At 42.5% G+C, this 24,345-nt stretch overlaps 1 protein-coding gene across 2 annotated transcripts; it reads left to right on the top strand.

Annotated features, from left to right (window-relative positions):
• The first annotated feature begins 541 nt into the window (after positions 1 to 541).
• On the top strand, positions 542 to 21,863 carry LOC134008497 (hexokinase-1). 2 transcript variants are annotated; one of them, XM_062447902.1, is made up of 18 exons: positions 546 to 934; positions 2,809 to 2,971; positions 5,780 to 5,928; positions 9,096 to 9,215; positions 9,344 to 9,439; positions 9,532 to 9,631; positions 9,864 to 10,047; positions 10,477 to 10,632; positions 10,771 to 11,004; positions 11,217 to 11,521; positions 13,569 to 13,717; positions 13,902 to 14,021; positions 14,179 to 14,274; positions 16,020 to 16,119; positions 16,198 to 16,381; positions 16,536 to 16,691; positions 16,908 to 17,141; positions 20,690 to 21,863. In XM_062447902.1, exons 1-18 carry the CDS (start codon positions 872 to 874, stop codon positions 20,838 to 20,840), a joined length of 2,760 nt encoding a protein of 919 aa, XP_062303886.1. In that variant the 5' UTR covers positions 546 to 871; the 3' UTR covers positions 20,841 to 21,863. The 2 variants fall into 2 exon arrangements, with proteins under 2 accessions (XP_062303887.1, XP_062303886.1); XM_062447903.1 differs by lacking the exons at positions 16,020 to 16,119; positions 16,198 to 16,381; positions 16,536 to 16,691; positions 16,908 to 17,141; positions 20,690 to 21,863 and adding an exon at positions 15,171 to 15,947 and having other exon boundaries at positions 542 to 934.
• The last annotated feature ends 2,482 nt before the right edge of the window (positions 21,864 to 24,345 follow it).

Below are 24,345 nucleotides of genomic sequence, written 5' to 3'. Positions count from 1 at the left end.
ATTGAGCTTTTCAAAAAATGTGTATCCATTACAGAGAGAGTGTGCATCAAAAGTAACCAGTATGTAAAATATATTTTACGATATGTAACCAAATCACAATACAAGTGGAACTATGGGTGAAGGTCTGATATGTGATTGTGTTAAAATGCCCTTTAATCACTCATCTGTTACTATCTGATGCTAGAACATGAGGGTCAGCCTCACAATTAGATGATGCAGTGAAGAGAGGGATGACATCATCATGTGAGTGCCCTGCCCTCCTGCACGTCCTCCCCTGGGGTGTTGTGACAACGTGACTGACGTGCCAGCCGCTCTTGCGGTAAGGAGGGAGAAGACTGACCAATCACTGCCTATTGCTTGTCTCTCTCTCAATCTAACTTCCCCCCTCCTTTCCTTATTTCCCCATGCTATCCTCTACTGCTATAGAAAAAGCCCTCAGTCCCCCACCCTCACCCTCCCCTTAGTAGCTCCAGTCCTAGCCAATCAGAGCAGACAGTGGGGGCAGGGCATAACAAACCACCATTCCAGTGCAGCTCTGCTGCATCTCCTGAGAGCTAGCGAGGGCGAGTTGACAGTGCTGAAGAGACACAGGCAGGTCAGGCCTCTAAGTGTGTGTGTGTGTGCGTGCACAGACTTAGGCACAGCTACCACTGCTGCATTCTGGTTTTCTCCCACTTTTATCTCATCTTCGAGCACTACTGGAGAGAGGCACAAGCAAGCTTCTGTGCCTGTTTTTTCCTTGTCATTTGGATAAAAAGGAGATAATCGGAGGATTGAGAGCCCTGTTGGACAGATAGCAGTTTTTCTTTACCTCCTTTTTTTCTGTCACCTCCCTGAGCGGCTGACAGCCTCTCACGTACGTGCGGGCAGGATGATAGCGGCACAGCTTTTGGCATATTACTTCACTGAGTTGAAGGATGACCAACTCAAAAAGGTAAGTACTGAGTAGCTTTAAACCTTTTGCTGTGCCTCCCCTTTTCAATGGAACAGTTGTGTAATGTTAGAGGCCCAATGACAGCTGTCTGCATATCAATATATGCCTGTGGGGCACAACAGGCAGGACCAAAGAGGATGGATCTTTTGGAAGACTACATTGAAGCCATGATGGATGTTAATTTGATTTAGCTTGCCATGGGCTTAGCATAGCTTCATGAATGTTCAGCTTGATGACTGAATGTCCTTGAGAAAGGGAGATGGTAGTGGTGGTTGTGAGGCAAAGACCCTTGTTAAGGAGCGTTTCCGGGGCGTCAGTTGCTGGGGCATCTGAAGCAGGTGTCTGTGAATGGCTGCTGAGCCCTTTTCCTCTCCCTCTCTGCCATCCCCCACCGCCCACATTATCTGTCTGAGTATATTCTTTGGTCCTCTTACTCCCACTATTGATTTGAGGTCTTATCCTCCCTCTCTCCGTTACGTTGCATCTCTCACTACTCTTAATCCCTTTTAATGCTTTCGAATATACACATTTTTGTTTTGCTAACGCTCCCTCTCCCTGCCTTATTCTCCATCTTTAAATAAATCAGTTTTACATCCTACCCCACCTTGCTTACTGCAATACTGTTCCACTTAGGCCTAAAAAAACTATTCATTTGTTCCAGAGGAAGAGTTACACCATTATTTAACTAATTTAGATGCTATCACAGATCAGAGCCAACATTGGGTTGACAACTAACAGAAATAAAAATGAAATACGGCTTTCAGAAATTCCTCTGCAACAACACTGGTCTTCATCAAAGCATCAGAATAAAACTGCTGATGCAGGATCAGTCCCTACATATTAATTATATTAATTGTGAGCCGGTAAATCCATCATAGATTACCACTTCCTCTCCTCCAATGAATAGATTATGACTAACCTGTGAGATGGTCTCAGTGTTTGACAGAAGAGATTATGACTGATGAAGTGCAAGATAGAATTTGTGAGGTCAAATGTGATGTCACAGTGCAGCACACACGTCTGGCGGTGGTCTGAGAGGCTGCTATAATATGTGATTGACCATATATGGCAGGAGGAAAAGGCTTACGTTGATTCATAGGCTGATTCAGTTCACATGTACGAATGTTCAATAATCACATCCTAGAAATTAGGGTTATTCCATGAATCCACTATTCCATTTCTGCAACATGACTACAAATCTGGCTTTTGTTACGAACTATACATTTAAAAGGGGAGGATACAGCTCAGTTGTAAAGCATTTGACTGCAGATCAACAGGTCGCAGGTTCAAATATCCTCCGTACTGAACGTCACTTTGGATAACGGTGTCTGGTAAATAAATACATTATTGTTATTGTTATAAACACTAACATTTGATGTTTAACACACTCGCGCACCACTGCTAGAGCAAAATGGAAAACACTCAGTGATGCCATAGAACAATCTGTTCTACTTTTCTGTCTGTCTTTATGTAGGTAATTATGTATACTTACCTGATCTAGGCCTAATACTGTAGAAATGTATATGACATTGTATACATTAGGGGCGGCTGTGGCTCAGGGGGTAGAGAGGGTTGTCTGTTAATCGCAAGGTTGGCGGTTCGATCCCCGACTCCTCCCAGGCCATGTGCCGAAGTATCCTTGAGCAAGACTCTGAACCCCAAGTTGCTCCCGATGGGCAGGCCGGCGCCTTGCATGGTAGCTCGCTGCCGTCGGTATGTGTGATTGAGAATATGAATGGGTGAATGAGAGGCAAACATTGTAAAGCGCTTTGAGTACCGCTAAGGTAGAAAAGCGCTATATAAATGCAGTCCATTTACCATTTATATGACAAACAATTTAGCAATTTTCCATTTTCTCTTGTGTTGGTCTTTAGATTGATAAGTACCTGTACTCCATGCGTTTCTCTGATGACACGCTGAAGGACATCATGGCACGCTTCCGGAGGGAGCTTGGGAATGGGCTGGGTCGTGATACCAATCCAACTGCCACAGTGAAGATGCTGCCTACCTTTGTCAGGTCCATACCTGATGGATCAGGTCAGGTCAAGTGTCATGTCGACAAACTGAGGAAATTATGTTTCAATATAGAGTAGACTTGAGTGTAGTGATGTGTCGTTCGTGAACGACACATCACAGGACTCGGGAGTAACGAGTCCTGTCAAAGAGTGATTCGTTAATTTTCTCATGGCCGCGCATCGGGACTGTTGCATAGGCTCATCCAAGTAAACATAAATTATTTGTTCATTTCCCGACTCGGTTTTCGGGTACGAGTATTTGGATCATTTTTCACGTGACCTGCATAGGCTCTGTAGTGGTAGCTAGAGGAAACGCTAGAGGGAACGATTCGTTCATTTCCCGACTCGGTCTTTCTACGAGTCTTTGGATCATTTGTCACGTGACCTGCATAGGCTCTGTTGTGGTAGCTAGAGGAAACGAACAATTCGTTAATTTCCCGACTCGGTCTTTCTACGAGTCTTTGGGTCCTTTTTTCACGTGACCCGCATTGTATTTTTTAGTAGAGGAAACAGTTTCCTCATTCCCTTTCGCGTGGCCGCTGTTTTAGTAAGACGTGAATGATATTCGCTCCAGTCATCATACTGACTGGTTTTGTTATTTTCACTTTACATTTACACTTACAGTTTAGTGCAGTGTAATTGTTTGCCGTGATAATTAAATGCTAGTGTGATAATAAATTACCAAATCATACAAACTGTCATGATACATTATTTTAATGCAGGAATTTCTTTTAAAATAGTATCTGCTGGTGCACATGTCATGCACTAACCTACATGAGAATATGATACGTGTTTGCAGTGGACGGATAGCCCCCCCCCCCCCGTTGAAATGAACGAATGACTCGAAAAAAGATTCGTTCATTTTACTGAACGAGATTCAAAGAACCGAATCAGTAAAATGATCCGAACTTCCCATCACTACTTGAGTGGTAAAATAAACTAATACAATTTATTCTGTGCTGCAACCCACATAATGTTGTTTCTCTAAATTATCTATAGAGATAATTGTAATATACTGTAGAGTGCAGTGTTTTTACACAAACTCCAATAACTAACTGGGAATTTAAGATTTCAGCAGACATCTGACTATGCTAATGTTTTAAACGGTTATACTTTAACTGTTTGTATAATATAGTTAGTTTTCCAAATACATTTTGATTCAGCAAATGTGTTATGTATTTATGTATCATATATGTTATATGTTTCTAGAATTAGCACGTTCAAAGCACTCTCGCTTTACTCCTTTGCTAGCCCTATCCAGCAAAAATGTGCTGAGGTGTTTGAATAGGCCTTTCTGTGACATTAGGCTTTTGTGTGCATCCCCTGCATTTCAACTTGGCAGGGCATGCCATCTACTCACATTGTTTTGGTCCAGGAGCAAAACAGAAATATTTTTCCTTGTTTCTTCTTTGTCTATCTCTGTTATAAGTACTGTTGTATGTTATGCAACTATAATCTTTTTCATGTAATGGCTATCTGATCATTCACAGAGTATATTTCTAATTATATGTGTTAATTATTATGTGTGGCGTGTGGGTAAGAGCAGATTACATTTACAGAAAAATGTCTGTAAGAGTATACACTACCGTTCAAAAGTTTGGGGTCATCCAGACAATTCAGACAGTTTTCCATGAAAACTCACACTTTTGTTTATCAAATAAGTTGCAAAATAAATAGAAAATATAGTCAAGACATTTACAAGGTTAGAAATAATTATTTTAATTTTAAATATTAATTTTGTTCTTCAAACTTTGCTTTCGTCAAAGAATGCTCTATTTGCAGCAATTACAGCATTGGAGACCTTTGGCATTCTAATTCTTCTAATCATCCATTAGTCTTCTATGGTAATTAGCAAACACAATGTACCATTTGAACACTGTAGTGAGAGTTGCTTGAAATGGGCCTCTATACACCTATGTAGATATTTCATTAAAAAACAGATGTTTCCACCTAGAATAGTCATTTACCACATTAACAATGTATAGTGTTTTTCTGATTAATTTAATGTTATCTTCATTGAAAAAAGGTGCTTTTCTTTGAAAAATAAGGAAATTTCTAAGTGACCCCAAACTTTTGAACAGTAGTGTAGTTTACATTACATACAGTACTGTATGTAAAACGCATTTACAACTGAACTGCACAGACAGGCTTTCTCCTACACCTGACATTTGCATCATCCAGCATCAACATTCCATGTTGGTAAACAGTGCCTGTACCAAAATAGCACACTGATTGTCACATAAAAGCCCACAGAGAGGTATCATATCATAGGGTCAAGCTGTTTAGATACTTTAGCCATCTCTCACTTTAAAAATAGCCCGTACTTTGCTGAACATGGTGGGGTGCTTAGCAGAGTCAAAGGACAAAGTTCAGGCCGTGCTGACATAAGAAACACATTTTTGCCATATAATAGTAATTTATCTGTAGGTGTATATTTCAAGATGCTGCTAAATTCAAGACACTAGGCACATATTCTAAGCACCTCTGTGATGCCAGCACTAACTCTAATCACATTCTTCACAGGTCATGGCAATGAAGATAAAGATAATGTGTGTATATATATATATAATGTTTTCCAAGGCAAGAACCCAACAGACTCTGTGTAACTATGTTAATCTAATGTGTACAAACAGAAAACAATTTTGTTAATTGATCTATCTCTATTTTAACTAATTTTACCAAAAGACACTTAAGGGCTTTGCTTTTGTGCTATTATCTAACTGAGTTCTAACTTTTAGGCCTGGAAACAAAGTTTTGAAATTACTTGCAAAAACACCAAAGTGCTTATGCTGTCAATCAATTACCTATAATTTTATCTACCATCTGACAGAAAAGGGAGATTTCATCGCTTTGGACCTGGGAGGTTCAAACTTCCGTATCTTGCGTGTGAAGGTGACACATGACAAGAAGCAACCTGTTCAGATGGAGAGCCAAGTTTATGAGACCCCAGATGACATTATCCATGGCAGTGGGATGCGGGTAAACAACCAAGCACCACCTAACACTCATCTCTCCATAATTTACACTAAGGGCCCTATCTTGCACCCGGCGCAATTGACTTTGTCAACGACGCAAGTATCATTCCTAGTTTGCACTCGACGCAAAGCGGACTTTTCCCTCCACAGACGCACGTAGGTAAATTAGGGAATGACTTTGCGCTCCTGGGGGCGGTTCAGCGAAAAAAGCAGGCGTGGTCCGGCGCAAACGTTCCCTGGTGCTATTTTGCAGTTTCAGAAAAACAATTCCGCCACTGACCAGGAAAAAAGTAGTCTAAAGTCAATGGCGCATTATTTAGATGCTATTTTAAGGGCGCAAGATTGGTCCGTGCACACTGCTGGCGAGGCCAGGGTCATCTTTCTGCGAAGCTACGTTACATTGTTTTGATTTAGGGCGTGTTACATTTCTTCAATGATTATAAAAAGATTTTCATGAGAAATCTCTATGTATGTGAACTTGATTTTTAACCGAAGCTACTTTGGGTGGGTTTCTTCTCCCATCTCCATCAGAATCAGAATTCGGTTTATTCGCCATGTAGCCTATGTTACACAAACAATAAACATATACGGGTCTTAAATTAAGTAAAAAAGTAATAATTCTAATTCTAAGAACTAAACAAGTTACAATTTAAAACATAAAATATATATAAAAATAAGAATAAGAATTTGAATGAGCAGCATGAGCGGGCAATTTAGTGCAATGAGAAAACTGCGCTGCCTTTCCCATACAATGTCACTTCTCTATCTGTTACGGCCCTGACTAGAACGTCGGTCTCCTCGGCTGTGAACCGCTCCTGGCGTGCGCCTGGCAAATCCGCCGTTAAAATAGCAATCCGCCATGGAACAAGCGCTGCTCTTAAAGGGAATGTGAGATGACGCTCTGATTGGTTTATTGCACGTTACGCCCAAACCACACCCATTAGTAATGTAGCTACTTCGGACCAACCCATTTTAGATTTGCGCCAGGCGCAAAGTCATTTATCCCGCCGGCAAAATAGCAACCACGCCGGAGTCCCGCCCACAAAGTTACTTGCGCTTTGCGTTTTGATGCTTGCGTTTCTGATCGTTAAAATAGGGCCCTAAGAGTTCTACTGATATTTTTCACAGACAGTTGAAGTGGGTGTTACATGAGATACCACTGACTCTTGAACCTACAAAAAGCTGCCTATTTGTCAATGAGGATATTATGATTGATTACACTAGGCCTATGTGATTATAAAAGACAAATGATAAAAAAGTTTGACATCAATTGGGGATGAAACTCTTTGAAATCCATCAAGTAATGACAACCACAATATTGTCAGTGAATGGATGACTGATTCTCTTTCCTGTAATTAGAACAAATGACTACCCGACTGGTTTGACTACATACAGTTAGGTCCATAAGTATTTGGACATTGACACAATTTTCATCATTTTGGCTCTGTATACCACCACAATGGATGAAATGAAAACGAATGAAATGAAACAATGACGAATGAAACAATCAAGATGTGCTTTAAGTGCAGACTTTCAGCTTTAATTTCAGGGTATTTACATCCAAATCAGGTGAACGGTGTAGGAATTACAACACATTTTATATGTGCCCCCCCCCCCTTTTTAAGGGACCAAAAATAATTGGACAAACTAACATAATCATAAATCTAATTGTCACTTTTAATACTTGGTTGCAAATCTTTTGCAGTCAATGACAGCCTGAAGTCTGGAACCCATAGACATCACCAGACGCTGGGTTTCGTCCCTGGTGATGCTCTGCCAGGCCTCTACTGCAACTGTCTTCAGTTCCTGCTTGTTCTTGGGGCATTTTCCCTTCAGTTTTGTCTCTAGCAAGTGAAATGCATGCTCAATTGGATTTAGGTCAGGTGATTGACTTGGCCATTGCAGAACATTCCACTTCTTTACCTTAAAAAACTCTTTGGTTGCTTTCGCAGTATGCTTCGGGTCATTGTCCATCTGCACTGTGAAGCGCCGTCCTATGAGTTCTGAAGCATTTGGCTGAATCTGAGCAGATAATATTGCCAGAAACACTTCAGAATTCATCCTACTGCTTTTGTCAGCAGTCACATCATCGATAAATACAAGGGAACCAGTTCCATTGGCAGCCATACATGCCCACGCCATAACACTACCTCCACCATGCTTCACTGATGAGGTGGTATGCTTTGGATCATGAGCAGTTCCTTCCCTTCTCCATACTCTTCTCTTCCCATCCTTCTGGTACAAGTTGATCTTGGTCTCATCTGTCCATAGGATGTTGTTCCAGAACTGTACAGGCTCTTTTAGATGTTTTTTGGCAAACTCTAATCTGGTCTTCCTGTTTTTGAGACTCACCAATGGTTTACATCTTGTGGTGAACCCTCTGTATTTACTCTGGTGAAGTCTTCTCTTAATTGTTGACTTTGACACAGATACGCCTACCTCCTGGAGAGTGTTCTTGATCTGGCCAACTGTTGTGAAGGGGTTTTTCTTCACCAGGGAAAGAATTCTTCTGTCATCCACCACAGTTGTTTTCCATGGTCTTCCGGGTCTTTTGGTGTTGCTGAGCTCACCAGTGCGTTCTTTCTTTTTAAGAATGTACCAAACAGTTGATTTGGCCACACCTAATGTTTTTGCTATCTCTCTGATAGGTTTGTTTTGATTTTTCAGCCTAACGATGGCTTGCTTCACTGATGGTGACAGCTCTTTGGACTTCATATTGAGAGTTGACAGCAACAGATTCCAAACACAAATACCATACTTGAAATGAACTCTAGACCTTTTATCTGCTCCTTGTCAATGAAATAACGAACTCCCTTTATGAGGGAATAACATACACCTGGCCATGGAACAGCTGAGCAGCCAATTGTCCACTTACTTTTGGTCCCTTAAAAAGGGGGGGGCCACATATAAAATGTATTGTAATTCCTACACCGTTCACCTGATTTGGATGTAAATACCATGAAATTAAAGCTGAAAGTCTGCACTTAAAGCACATTTTGATTGTTTCATTTCAAATCCATTGTGGTGGTATACAGAGCCAAAATGATGAAAATTGTGTCAATGTCCAAATACTTATGGACCTAACTGTACATACTGTGGTATAGGTTTGCAACTGATAATGTGAGAATCTGTCCTTCTGCTCGATGTAAGAATTGTGTTTATGTTTTGTAGCTCTTTGACCATGTAGCAGATTGTCTGGGGGACTTCATGGAGAAGCAAAACATCAAGGATAAGAAACTACCAGTGGGATTCACATTCTCCTTTCCCTGTGCTCAAAGCAAACTTGATGAGGTAAAAGTTTAGAGCACTAATTAACTGCCTTAACATTTTCCCTTCGGTGAAAAAACATTGTTGATTGATTGATACCAAAGTGGACAAAAACATCAAGACATCCTGGATGACGCTTTGCTGTTTTAAAGGCTGTCTTGGTAACTTGGACCAAAAAGTTCAAAGTCAGTGGCGTGGAAGGAATGGATGTGGTTAAGCTTTTGAACAAAGCAATCAAAAAGCGAGGGGTGAGTGTGTCCTTCACAACCATATGAAGACCTGTACCCTGAGCTTTCCTAATTTTGTTTAGCTCAAAACAAAACTATGTTGTGATTTTAAGGACTATGAGGCAGACATCATGGCAGTGGTCAATGACACAGTGGGAACAATGATGACTTGTGGATTTGATGACCAGCGCTGTGAAGTAGGCATCATCATAGGTAAGGATGCACAGTTCCATAATCACAATTTCAAAAATCTATTATTCATTCAGGCTGCCTGAGGGAATAAATTGTGATGAAACAGAACTTAACCGTACAAACTTTCTTAACAACCTTTGAAATTATTTTTGAAAACTTCTGCAGGTCTTCGAAGAAGGCAGGTAGGTAATGGAAGGGGATGCTCCTAATATGTGGAAGCTAATGCAGGTTCTATTGGTATGGTTTCTTACAGGTACAGGTACCAATGCCTGCTACATGGAGGAGTTGCGCCACATTGACCTGGTGGAGGGGGATGAGGGCCGCATGTGCATCAACACAGAGTGGGGTGCCTTTGGGGATGACGGGTCCCTTGAAGACCTGCGCACAGAGTTTGACCGTGAGATAGACCGGGGCTCTGTCAACCCTGGGAAACAGCTGTAAGTCTCAAAGACTCGCAGCTCTTGCTAAGGGAGTTATAGTATGTGTTTATGGTATTTACTATTTCAATGTCCCCTATGTTAAAAAGAAATGTAAGTCCAAATTTGGCAGGGGAGATCTCTGTCAGGTGTACAAGTGCCAATCCATGAGCTTATTGTTCATGGTCAGGTTAACATCAACCCTAACTCTAACACTTAATGTTAACACTAACCTGAAGTTATGTGTAACACTCATGAAATCAGACAACTTACATGTTCCCAATACTGCTCCTACTACTGTACTGTAAATGCTATATTGTGCTGAATTGTGTCATTTTACAGCTAGGTTATGATAGAGTTTGACATCTGCATGAGTAAACATGAGTTAAGAGGACATGTATCCTTGGGTTTACTTACAAGTGATAAACTTCATTGTCCCTTACTGGTCAGGTTTGAAAAAATGGCCAGTGGGATGTACATGGGAGAACTGGTGCGGCTCATCCTGGTCAAGATGGCCAAAGAGGGGCTGCTGTTTGAGGGACGGATAACCCCTGAGCTTTTGACAAAGGGGAAAATTGAAACAAAGCATGTTTCCGCCATTGAGAAGTAAGTACAGTGTGCACCGAGGGTCCACACTGTCATTGTGTCAAACATCAGCTGTGAATTGAATAGTCAACCGTCAATCTGCCAACAAACGCTTTGGGGTGACATCTTTTACGTCCTTTATCCATCCCGCTATTCCAGGAGCAAAGAGGGCTTGAGAAAGTGCATGGAGATCTTGACAAGACTGGGGGTAGAGCCTTCTCAGGAAGACAGCGTTGCCGTGCAGCATGTCTGCACCATTGTATCGTTCCGCTCAGCTAACCTCATTGCAGCAACCCTGGGTGGCATCCTTTACCGTCTGAAGGAAAACAAGGGCGTCCCTCGTCTGCGCACCACTGTGGGCATTGACGGCTCACTCTATAAGATGCACCCACAGTGAGTAAACAAGTAATCAAGTCACAAGTTGGTACATGACTGAAAAACCAAGGAGTGTGAAAGCTCCAAAAGAAACATTACAATGCCATGCAACCCAGGTGTCCACAATAATGATGGTACAACAGCTCTTAAAACATGGAACACCATTTTTGACCAAAAAACTTTTATAAAACCATTTACCAATCCCCACCCACATTCCTGTCTCCCTACAGATATTCCCGACGTCTCCACAAGACAGTGCGACGTTTGGTGCCTGACTCTGATGTGCGATTCCTCTTGTCTGAGAGCGGTAGCGCCAAGGGTGCCGCCATGGTGACAGCAGTGGCATATCGTTTGGCTGACCAGACACGGCAGATCGCGCAGACGTTGGCAGAGTTCCGTTTGAGTAAGGCCCAGCTACTGGAGGTAAAGAAGAGGATGAGGACGGAAATTGAAAATGGCCTTGGGAAGGGTACCCACAAGGACGCAACCGTTAAGATGCTGCCCACTTTTGTCCGCAGTACACCTGATGGAACAGGTGACTAAGATGACATGTTGAGGGAAATTAAAAATGAATGGAATTATGAAGTTATTTGTACGCATACAATTTCTGTTGAGTTGAGATCAGTTGAGGGAAAAGTTGGGTAAATTGTATTAAATATTGTACGTTTTTTTTGTAAGCATTTTTTAAGCTTTTCCACTTTCTCATCCAACTGTGATCCTTCTGTTTAACTAACTGTTTCCCAATTGCCTTCCATAATCTAGAAACAGGCCAATTAAGGTCACAGTCCTCATGCAATTCAATCTCATTTCAAACCAGAAACAAAATGCCCTAAATAGTCATGCAGTAATTGTTGGTTCTTGCGGAGAACGGAGACATGACATGCTGTTTTTGGATGCTTTTATATAGGCCTTAGTGGTCCCCTAATACTGTATCAGAAGTCTCTTTCCCGAAATTCAGCCTTGGTGCAGAATTACAGCCACTACTAGCAGTCCCACAAGGAGCTTTCCTCAGAACGCGCTGTTTTGGTGTCTGTAGCTTTAAATGCTAATGAGGAGCGGAGGGGCGGCACCATGCGCTAATGTTTACAATGGATGTATCGCAATGGCTGTAGCCCCGTTGCTGTAAGATGCCTCGAATTTGCCCACTTTCATCTGATAACCCTAGTTAGCAGAGGTACACACTCAGTCATTTCAATGAGGGGAAAGGCGGATATCGTGCGCGCCATAACACCAACAGCAGAACGGTTATCCAAATAACAAAGAAGTGTACAACACTCACGTTACAGCATGTGTATTCACACACATACTTGATGCTATCTACCTTTCCATTAGGAACAGTAACTCAACTGTTAGCTGCAGAGCTAATGTTACAGCCACATTCTAAGGGTAGCAAGCTAGGTAACCATATACAGTAAAGCTACAAAATGATATAGCGTTAGTTAACTTACTTGTCCTTAGTAGCTGGATGAAGGAGAGTTAGTACTGATCCAGAATTTAATTTCAGCAAGGCCAGTTTTGTATTAGCTCAAGTTGAGGAAACAGTCGTGGCTGAAGTGTTTGGCGCAGACATACAAAACAAATGCGCCTACAACAGAAGTTGTGTAGGCGCATTTCCAGAGAAAATAAAATTAAGATACTGGGTCTTCAGAGGCTCGGATGAAGGAACTGTATAAAGATTTTTGTTTTCCTTTGTACATCCAAACTGAGCAAATGTAATGCTTCATTCGTTTGCAAACCATGATGTCTCTCGAGGATAAAAACACTTGCACGGTTGTAGCTCAGTAGTGATGGGTCGTTCGCGAACGATCCGTCTCTAAGAGCCGGCTCTTGAAGGTGAACGTCGGGAGCTGGCTCGCATATCTGAAGAGCCGACTCTATTTTTAATAGATTAATACAGCCTATAAAAACTAAATGATTATGAAATAATGAATTTTAATTGTATTTAAAATAATTGACTAATTCAAAGAACAACAAAAAAATACTTGTAGGCTTAAAGGCGCACACGATCATCCTCACATTCTGTTCCTGTCAATCCTGCATGAGGGAGGGCCAGTCAAAACTCGGAGGAGAGCCATGACAAATCAATGCATTTTTAAAGATATGTGGTTACGGTCGAGTATGATTTCATTTCATAATTTAATTCAAATTGTTTTCACACCCATCATAGTCAAATTCATAGTTAAAACATGTATTTTTTAAAGAGCCGTTCGGGAGCCAAAAGAGCCGGCTCTTTTTGGTGAGCTGAGCCATACGAGCCGGCTCACGAAAAAGAGCCGGAATGCCCATCACTATAGCTCAGTTTCTTATTGGCGGGCCAGATTCTCTGGGCGGGCAAAGCAGAGAGAGGGGAGGTAACCTTACTCCTTGTGACGTAACAAAGAGGAGATTTTCAAACAGAGCAATTGAGCTTTCATTTTCTGAAAGGCGGAGAAGAACACCCAGGGCTTGGTTTACACCGATCGAAAAATTCTAGCCACTGGGGGACCAAAGGCAGGCTAGGGGAACTCATATTAATGTTAAATAACCTCCTAAAGTTAAGTTTTCATGTCATGTCACCTTTAACACTTGTTCCTTTCTTGTAGAAAATGGAGATTTCTTGGCTCTGGATCTTGGAGGGACAAACTTCCGTGTTCTGCTGGTCAAGATCCGCAGTGGAAAGAGACGTACAGTAGAGATGCATAACAAAATATATGCAATTCCCATTGAGGTCATGCAGGGGACAGGAGAAGAGGTAATTAGTTACTAAGTAGTCATACCCTTCCATTTAGCAACAATCCTGCTGCAGTCTAACAAACTGTATCAGAATGTAAATTAAAAAAAGGCCCTTTGCTTGGCACATACATAGCCTTAGTTAAATGTCTCAAAACCAGATTCCAACATAATAAATAAGACAACTTTTATATTTCCCCTCTCAGCTCTTTGACCACATTGTGTACTGCATCTCTGATTTCCTGGACTACATGGGTATGAAGAGTGCCCGTCTACCTCTGGGATTCACCTTCTCCTTTCCCTGCCATCAGAAAAGCCTGGATGCAGTAAGAGCAAACTAATAACTAACTACATTTTGATTTGCTAAGCCAAATATTTGTAATGGAAGCCCCTATCCCACACAGGTTAAGGCTATGAGCAACCTTATTTGTTAGTCTGCATTATTGACATATAGTGTTATGGTTTAATAATAATGTTTCTTAGGGTATCCTCGTGAATTGGACCAAAGGCTTCAAAGCCACTGACTGTGAGGGAGAAGATGTAGTGGAGCTTCTGAGGGAGGGAATAAAAAGAAAAGAGGTAAGAGAAGAAAACCCCATAAATGCAAAAATAATAAAAAAAATAATACTAAAAAAGAAATGTGTAAGATGACTTATTATGGGTTGTAAAGGGGTGGGAAATTCCGGAAATTCTGAACATTTTCTGGAATATTTTCATGGGAATTTGTTTGTTTTTTAAGCAAGGTAAACAAGGTATTCAATATAGGTGTAACCATAAGCCAGTAAAAACATCCCTATAGTGGGAATTCAGTCAAATGCATGCTTTCATCACATGAACTGTTATTTCCTTCACCAGACAGTACAGACATATCTTAGCATCTCTCACCCTACTGAAGGAAATGAAACCCAAACTAGGTTCTGTAAAGTTGATCTGTTAAAATGTCCATTCATTTGTGCTTTTTACAAGGCAAATAAACGTATAACTTGAAGTTTAAATGCCATCTTCTTCAGATGAATATATCTGTCGATGTTAAGTATAACTGGCAAATATTGAAACAATACATAGACAATCTTGTTTCAAAATTGCTAGCTTTCGAATGCCATCTTCATCACACTTGTCACTGTCTTGCAAGACACCAGCATGCTAATCAAACTAAGATCAGATCTTGATTTAGTATGCTATTGATCATAATGCAGAAACAATTATATATGTAACAAGGCTTGTTTTATCAAACCATTACTTGTATGTCTGCATGAGATGCAGTACATCCAAAATTCTCCAATAAGTCCTATTAAATTTATGAAACTTTCTGCTAATTCCAAAATATTCACAGAAATTCCCATGGAAAGTTTCCATCTTATTCCTGTGGTAATCCAACACCAGCGTTACTTTATAGACAAGACAAGACATTTCATACTTCCAGTTTCAACAGTAACACAGTTTTTCAGTTTATTCTATTGATTGTATCCCTTTAGATGGAGGACCCAGTAGGTATTAATTGAGTAGGAATGATCTGAAATTGCAGGTAAAGCAGAGCTGTTGTGCTGAGATGTGGATAAAATAGCATGGATTTCTAACGGAGACGACACACAATAAAGGGAACCTTTCTTGACATGCTTAAAAACTTTTTTTGTGAGATTGTGAAATCGTAGTGACTACTTTCAGAACTTTCATATATCAGAAATGTCTATAATTTGGTGGCAAAATCTGTAACCCAGGAAACAAATGGTATCTACCTGTTTGTGTGATTTGTGTTTATAGGGAAGTATAGACTATAGCGGGTCTGTGTGTGGTTCAGTGGGTTGAATTGCGCGTGAAGTGTTATTTGAAAACCAAACATTTGCCATTAAATTGCATTCACAACTGAAGTCTTTCCGACAACTGGGGGCAAGTCTGGATGTAGAAATGTGATAATTTGTACCAAAAAATATTTTAATTAAACACTAATTCCATGAGTCACAGCTTTTAGTGGTAGGAAGCACTTCCATTGTGAATGTCTTGAAATGCTACATTTTGGCGAATCCTTCATTTTTGTTAATGCTAATGTTAACTGTGCTGTGGGTTTTTGTTATGTTTGATTAATGCTGCACTGTTCATGCAATATTTGTTTTTGCAATGCCACATCATGTTTCTTTTTTGTTAATGCTGCTCTGTTGCTGTGTTAATGTTGTTCTGTTAGCCTTTGCTTAGCTAATTTTTTTGTGTTGTAGCCTATAAATATAATTTGTGTAAATATAATCATTCATATTTACACAGGTTTGCTTCAGAAAATAAATGCTCATATTGTATCCTTACAGTTGTACTTATGTACATATTGCCTATAGGAATTTGACCTAGATGTTGTAGCAGTTGTGAACGACACGGTGGGGACAATGATGACATGTGCATACGAGGAGCCCACTTGTGAAGTTGGACTTATTGCAGGTACAATGCTTTTCTACTTACTAATAGTCATGTAGCCATGCAGCTGCCTTGTCTGAGACATTGTGTGCTTCCTATTAGGGACTGGCAGTAACGCATGTTACATGGAGGAGATGAAGAATATTGAAACGGTGGAGGGAGATGTGGGCCGTATGTGTGTTAACATGGAGTGGGGAGCATTTGGAGACAATGGTTGCCTTGACGATATCAGAACACAGTACGACCGTGCTGTGGACGAGAACTCACTGAATGAAGGCAAACAGAGGTAAACTTCCAATCTGTTAATGTTAACTATGTAACCGCGTTGGTTATATTGTTACTCTAGGCTATTACTTAGGACCTTAACGATATGGATTAATAGAGCATGTTTTTAGTTGGGGTTAAAATTAATAACTTTATTTCCCACGGTTGTGTCACAGGTATGAGAAGATGTGCAGTGGCATGTACCTCGGTGAGATTGTGAGGAATATCCTGATTGACTTGACCAAGCGTGGGTTTCTTTTCCGGGGACAAATCTCTGAGACTTTGAAGACCAGGGGAATCTTTGAGACCAAGTTCCTGTCCCAGATAGAGAGGTAGGTACACATTAGTGTAGTACTTTTTACCATTCAATGCAGGTATAGAAAACATTTTGCACTAAACTTTTGTGAAAAAGAGAATAAAAATAATTCCTCTTTACATTGCAAGTAAACATGCACAGAAATTGCCCATTTAGCAAAATGCACACAAAAATTGACTAAATGAATATTTACTTCATCAACCAACTTGACGTCTCACCCTCTTCATCACAGCGATCGTCTGGCCTTGCTGCAGGTCAGGGCGATTCTGCAGCAGCTGGGGCTGGACAGCACTTGTGATGACAGTATTATTGTCAAGGAAGTGTGTGGCACAGTGTCCCGCCGTGCAGCTCAGATCTGCGGAGCCGGAATGGCCGCCGTGGTGGATAAGATTCGTGAGAACAGAGGCCTGGACCACTTGGACATAACCGTGGGGGTGGACGGTACCCTCTACAAACTGCATCCCCAGTGAGTAATAAAAGGCTGCAGAAAGGGTCAACAAGGTGTTTTTACTGACCACATTCAGTATGTCTCTCAGTTCCAAATGTATGTTTATCTGTCAGAACAGCGGCGACATTTTGAAATGAATACTAGCACGGCCTCAAAATGGCCATTCTTTTTATACTCATTATTCAGTGATCCAGTACAGAAGCTGTGCTTACATGGCACATACCACTGAAGCCAGTAAGTGTATAATGAGCCATGTTTGAGAAACTGCTTTAGTCATATCATTAGGGTTCCTCCAGTAGGAGGGAACCTATTGTTTTTGTTAGTTTTATTATTATTATTATTATTATTCTCCTTGCGCCACAACCAAACTCAATTTTATTGGTCGCAAATTTTCTAATTTGGCACATTGATACTACAGGTCAGTCAGTGGGTACCACCGCACCAATAATGGGCCACATTGGACCATAGGGGGCGCCACAGGCAACGCCCAAAAGTCAGATTTTCAAAGTTATGGCATTTCCACCCCATTGCTCCAATTCTTCTGAAACTTGGTGTACATGTCTCATTTGTCATGAGGAACAAAAAAGCCTCAAGGACCCATAAGGTCCACCATGATGGATGTCAAGTTATCTGGGTGTAACGTCAGTGACTGCCTCTAATTTGACAAAGGCCTAGGGCGTCGACAGAGGACACGGTAGCAACTCAATCTCTTTTTTCACTTTTATTTAGTAGGTGAGTAAGTTGAAAACCTTTGGGTCATGAAGAAAAAAGGAGAGAACATACACAATTAGCTCCCCGCTAAAATAAAAACGTCATAAACATACAAATGAATAAACAGTAACAAACGTACTCATCGCACGATTTATAAAGCAATTAAACCCAAGCGCACGGACCAGACGCGCTTCTTTACTTTCACTTTGATTCAAACAAACAAAACCGAACAGACAAATCCTCTCCTCAAATGCAATGTTCACTCACCAATAGCGTCTCTGTTGTCTCCTGCACACTGACGCCTGGGACACACTGGCTGCGAGGCGCCTGGACGCACCGCGCCACGACTGAGCAAAAGCTGTTCACACCAGACGCGCATTTCTCTGCGCCGGTCACCAAGCCTTTCAGCTACTCTGAGCTTTCCTTTACGCTGACATGGTACATAAACATGGCATTGGCTATATCCCAGCATTGATCCTTATCTAGCCTATGTTGTCCTTGTCAAATTGGTGCTGGGGGTCATACAACTCCCTGTGCTTTTCAACTTCGAGAATTTATTTGATGTCATCCATCTCCTTGAATTTCTCGCTGACTTTAGAAATCGACTTGGGGTTTTCTCTTGGTAGGCTATGTCTGCACGTGTGTGTGTTGTGTGCAACGCGTGACAACTCGTTTCTCTCAAGCAAACAAAACAACTACGGGCATGCTAGCTCAACAGATCAATCCGGTTATTTTCATTCGTTTTCATCAGGGTAACCACATGTAAAGGCCGTTCGTTACCAACATTGTGTAATTATAAAGTCTACAATTTTACAAATGTGCACCGTAGTCTACAATTAATGGAGTACAATCTTAATAACATGTTTTTTTATTCAAATATATCAACTAATGTGGTGTATGTCATCATCCTGCAGCCGATTTCGCAAGCGTCTCGCAAAAACATTAGACCAGCTGCCGAAACGATCGCTGCAAATCGCAGGCAATCGCGGCGCTTCGCAGCCAGTGTGGTCGCTCCCATTTGATAACATGGGCGCCGAAAGAAAAAAGGCGGCGCTTCAAGGCGCGTTGCAGCAGATCGCAGCCGATCGCAGGCAATGTGTCCCAGGTGTGATGCACCCTGTCCAGATTCTCCTTTTCTGCACACCTGTCGCTCATTAAGCCAGTGCGTTTTATGCTGGATCGAGCGGAAGCTACCTCTCGCTCGTTGGCGCTTCTCTCCCTTCCTGACGCTATCGGTATTGCGCTAATTCGGAACCATATTTATCCGAAACAAAACAACAACTGGATACTTAACTTAACAATGGATTTTCCTGTACAGCGACATTTTGCGAACATCTTCAAAATTGGTCTTCTCTTAAACAAAAGGTCCAATTTACTTGAAATTTTGTACAGATGTGTAGACTCGATGTCTTTCAAAACATTACTTGAGACAAATGAATCAAATACAAAATGTCTGAAAGGGGTGTATTTATGTAAATGTCCACATTGCCACAATATCTTTGTGTCAATAAATCAAATATAATTTTGACTGATGGTTTTTCAAACCTAATAGGGTTCAAGATGACATCACTCTGAAGTACCATAAACTTCAAACCAAAACATTTCACTTTGGTATGTCAAAATATGATTGAATTAGAGCTGTTTCAACTTTGGCTGAATCTAACAACGCTTACCACAGGAGAAACAGCTTACTTTTTTACACAGTAACTCAACATGACAATATTCAACACTGAGAATAGCTCAATGGGCTGGGAAGGTGACCTGCAAAGTATAAGGTCTGTAGGTTTGAATCCAGCCACAGTCTTGAGCCTGTCTTAAATTTGAATATCTGTTTAGTTAAACAGGATGACATCATTTTGAAGTACCATGCACAATTTCACCTTGATATGTCAAAAGATCATTGAATTACAGATGTTTAAACTTTGGCCGAATCGAACAATCCGTGCTACAGGAGAAACGGCTTCCTTTATTTATACAGTAACTGACCACATTTTCTCAGCCTTGAGGATAGCTCAATGGGTTGAAACGGTGTCCTGCAAAGTGCAAGATCACAGGTTGAATCCGGCCACTGCCTTTGGGCCTGTCGTAATTTTGATTATCTGTTTAGTTAAACAGGATGACATCATTCTGAAATACCATGAGCAATTTCATGCAATTTCACCTTGAAATGTCAACCGTTTCTTAACCTTTAGTCCCAAAGCTGACCAAAGCTAATACTATGCCCTTTCTATTCATAAAATCTCAACAGTTGGTGTGTAGCAGAGGATAGAGAGACTGACTTGTAATCTTATGCTCATGAGTTCAAATCCCCATTCAGCCTATTGTTGTTGGCCAAACATGAAGTAGTTTTGCTCTCTTGTTGTCCAACTCTTGACCTTCTACAATGTACATTTTTATGATATTTTGCCATTTTGCGGAGGATCCTGCATCGCTGCTTGCAGCTACATTTTTTATTTAGAACTGGAACACACTGGTCTGCCGCTGTCTCTGTAGTTGATACATTTTGTACCAAAAAGCATGCCAGCTTGCATACTGTGAAATGTTACGGTATGTACAGCATCATCATAAACTAAAAAATAAATAGCTGTGAGCCACTCAAGATAACACACTACTGTTTGCCACCGGTGGAAAGAGACACAGAGTTGGCAAGTGAAGAGGTGGTATATTGAAGAGGAGCTATATAAGATCACTACCCTGCATATGATGTCTCCAAAAAAATTAGTACCAGATTCCCCAAAAATGACTAAAATGATCAACTAAATTGAACTCTTAGATGTGTCCATGGAAAAGTTTTCTCTATGAGTTTTATTCTGACCCTGTGACTCTTTTAATTTTTATCCTCCCATCCCCTTCAGCTTCTCACGGATTTTCCATCAGACAGTCAAGGAGCTTGCACCCAAATGTGATGTCAACTTCCTGTTGTCAGAGGATGGGAGTGGCAAGGGGGCAGCCCTGATCACTGCAGTGGGCTGTCGCCAGAGAGAAGAGGAAAAGCAGCAGCACTAAGCTGACCTGACCGTGTCACCCCTGGAAACAATCTGCTGCTTCAACTTTTCTTAACCTGCTACACAGCCCTTTCCTCCATCTCCCTATAGCCCTGCCACTGGCAGCCGTGACTCCACATCTGCCCAACCTGTCTCATGCCCCAGCCAGAGAGACAGTCCACATTGGGATTTAATTTACAGATTTAACTTTTATTTATTTACCAGTGGGTTTATTATTTCAATATTTGTTTATTTTCCTCAATAGATAGATTGTTGTCAAGTATCCGATAAATCTTAACTCTTTAAGTGCAATATTTGTTGATTAATTTTGTATAGAGGGAAAGACAATCTATTCCTTGTATTTATTTAGGAGGCTACATTAGATCTCTGAATTTTGTTTTATGTGTGGACAACACACTTCAAATTATCTGTACTTTTCATATGCAAGTGAATAAAATATATATTTGAGGGGAGATGCCCTTATGGAACTAGTTGCTAAAGCCAGAAGAACCTTCTCCTAAAGGGCTTGATGCTGAGGGGGCTGAATGCAGGAGTCACGGCTGTAAAATCATGCTCATTTTACACATCACAAACTCACGTTATGTACTAATAATCCTTATTTTGTGTACATGTCAATGCAACTTAATTGAAGTAATGCACCTTTCACAAAACCACCCTCCATAAGAGCTGGGGGAATCAAGCCTCTCGGTTAAAGTGTTAGCCTATCTTGTTGCTCTATGTGAACTACTATACTTTAGATGTTGTGTTTAATCCTACCACTATTTGTGTGCACAAAGAATAAATGTTTATTGGGCCCTAAGAAAAGAGTTGATACTCAGCGCTTTTGTGTGTATTTGTTGCAGAGTATCTGTGAGTCCTACTGTAAGATGAACCGTAGCTATGTCCAAAGCCGTATGAAGAATGCATGCCATGCCTTATATTGAGACAATTAAAGGAGGGTACTGGGACATTTAGATTTTTACATCATAGGTGTGTTCAAAACAGTGACCTGGGTTCATTAAATTATATTTTGTTGTGCAAAAAACCCTGGTGAGAAGTCTCTTTTCTGAATGTAAGAACTGAGCAGGATGGGCTGATATAAGTGCTAAAATTATGGCACGCCATTAGGGCCAAAAGTCTAAGTTAACGTTCGTGTACAGACGTTAAATTTAAACATGTTTTTAACGTCTGTACACATTTGGACCATCTATGCTTAACAAGCACACAGAACTGAGTGATGAACTGCTGGCGGCGGTGGATGGTCGAGGTGCGACCGGAGGATGAACGGCCGGAGGGGCGATGCTCGGTACGGCTCTGCGCTGCAAGAGAAGCCGTGTGTTGGTGAACCCCGTTTGTCTCTGGTCCATGTTAAAACTGTCCGCCGTGAAATGGTCAGTGCAGTGGTGGCTGTTGGAGTTTATCCGAAGCTTTCCATGAGCGTGGCTCTTCACAAAATCTATCCACCTATTTTTCCTTTCATTATCAACAGGGAACTTAAATGGCGTTGCAGCGCAGCTGGAGTTCTTGCATCCAGGGAAGAGGCAGTTGCGGGTGGTGGGAGACATCCTGAAACTAGCTAGCTAGCTGATGTAAGCTACAATAACAGTACAGTAGGAGGAGCCATTCAGTGATCTGACGTAGATGGGGCAAAATGACGTAGATAGGGCATTTCTTGGCTCCGCCCATTAAAAACAAGCGGAGCTGGTTCATGAAGGAGGACGTGAGACATAGCGCGCCACTAGCAACGCATCATTTTATGCGCAGGGCACTCCCTCCTAATAGGGCGGGGTATATAAGGAGTTCCCGGCATATGCATCGCCAGTGCGACATAGACTTCAGTCTTCCTGCTGTTGTCGAGTGAGGGTGTCTACATGTCGTGTCTTTCCGGGTCTGAATTGGAGGAGTTCCATGGGGATTCATTGGTCGACGGTGGACCTTGTGAGGAAGCGGGAATCTCTCCAGCCGGAGGGTCCAAACCCCGTCGGAGTTCTCGTCTGGCGGTGAGGCAGCCGGTCCCGATCGAGGAATGGCCCGTTCCTCGACTTCTGTGTGGATACTACGAGAAGGGCCTTAGTCCACCAGTCGGTATGTCACATGAGGAGTTATACCTTCATTTCATGGATGTGTGTGAGGAGGATGCCGGGGTTCCCATTCCCCGCAAAGCGCTGGGGAAGAGCAAGCGGGGTTCCGCTGCGGGTGCCGGCCTGGCCAAGAAACACAGAGCGGGGTCCGCAGGAGGCTCGGTCGTACCGGCGCCCGACCCCGTGCAGCTTCCTGCTCCCGTGCTGCGGCCCGATCCCGTGCTGGCGGCGCTGATCGATCTGCGGAGCACGCTCGCTGGCATGGATGCCCGTCTCCAGCACCTCGAGGGAGCCGGGGCCTTGGGTGCGGCTCCCGTAGCCGCGGCTGCGGGCGTGCTTACTGCAGTGCAGGAGATCCGGCCCTCGTACATCTTGGCCAGCGCGGTGCCGGCCGCTGCCTCTGGGGCCTCCTTTCTGCCTCCGTCAGCCGCCGTTCCGGCGAGTCTCCGCGAGCAGATCCTTTCAGGGAAAGATGTGAACCTGGTGAAGATCTTGCTGTGTGGGCCTGAATCAGTCGAAAGCCGCTTGGTGGAGTGCGGTAATGTGGCTGTGTTTTTGCGGGACGCCGATCCCCGTCTGACTAAGACGCTCACAATGTCCGAATTCGTCGTTGCTATTGGGGTTTTCCGCGACGTCATGTGCGAGGGGTTCCCCGGGAGGCGAGTCGAACTGGACACGTATCTGGCCATCATAGCTGAGCTGTCGCTCTCCTACGGGGGAACGCTGTTCTATGAATACCATAAGGGTTTCTCTGCCAAGGCAGCCCTCTACGTTCAGCGGTTTAATCTGCGTCTGGACTGGTCTGTGCTAGATCTAGAGCTGGTTAGCCGCACATTCACCGGGGTTCGTCCCCTGTCGTGTGTGGTGTGTGGGTCTTTCTCCCATCCTACTGGGCTTTGCCCTCTCACGGTGCCTTCTAAAATGGGGGAACCTTCCCGTGACGCGAAGCCTGGTTCCAGCGGCATGGAGCGTCGCTCCTCCAGACGCCAGGTGGTTAATGCTGGTTCCGCTCCTCCCGTGTGCATGTATTTCAATGAGGGGGCCTGTACCTACCCTAATTGTCGATTTCTTCATGTCTGCAGTCAGTGCTCGGACGCCCATCCGAGGTCCACCTGCCCGCGTCGGTTCCGGCATGAAATAAATAACCATCCTTCTACCCCTGTTGACATTGGTCGTCTTTCTGACGTTTTGAGTGGTCACCCCAACCGATGTTTTGTGAAGTACCTCCTCACTGGGTTGCGGGAAGGGTTTATGGTTGGGGTGGAATGTGTGCCCACTGTAACTCATGTGTGTACTAATTTGCAATCGGCGCTCAGGGAGCCCGACGTGGTAGATGCGTTACTCGCTAAAGAGATCGGCAAGGGGTATTTGCTGGGGCCGTTCGCGGAGTCGCCGTTTCCCGTGTTTCGCGTGAGTCCCATTGGCGTGGCTACTCGCAAATATTCT

This window comes from Osmerus eperlanus, chromosome 22 (genome assembly GCF_963692335.1).
Source record: "Osmerus eperlanus chromosome 22, fOsmEpe2.1, whole genome shotgun sequence".
Lineage (NCBI taxonomy): Eukaryota > Metazoa > Chordata > Actinopteri > Osmeriformes > Osmeridae > Osmerus > Osmerus eperlanus.
The sequence above is the reverse complement of the archived record's forward strand: the minus strand, read 5'-3'. Positions and strand labels throughout refer to the sequence as shown.

Bases quoted from the DNA above. Each gene is read 5' to 3' on its own strand.
- LOC134008497 (XM_062447902.1), top strand. From the start codon at position 872: ATGATAGCGGCACAGCTTTTGGCATATTACTTCACTGAGTTGAAGGAT. The intron at 9,440-9,531 runs GTGAGTGTGTCC...TGTGATTTTAAG, and splicing joins AAGCAATCAAAAAGCGAGGG to GACTATGAGGCAGACATCAT. The intron at 11,005-11,216 runs GTGAGTAAACAA...GTCTCCCTACAG, and splicing joins CTCTATAAGATGCACCCACA to ATATTCCCGACGTCTCCACA.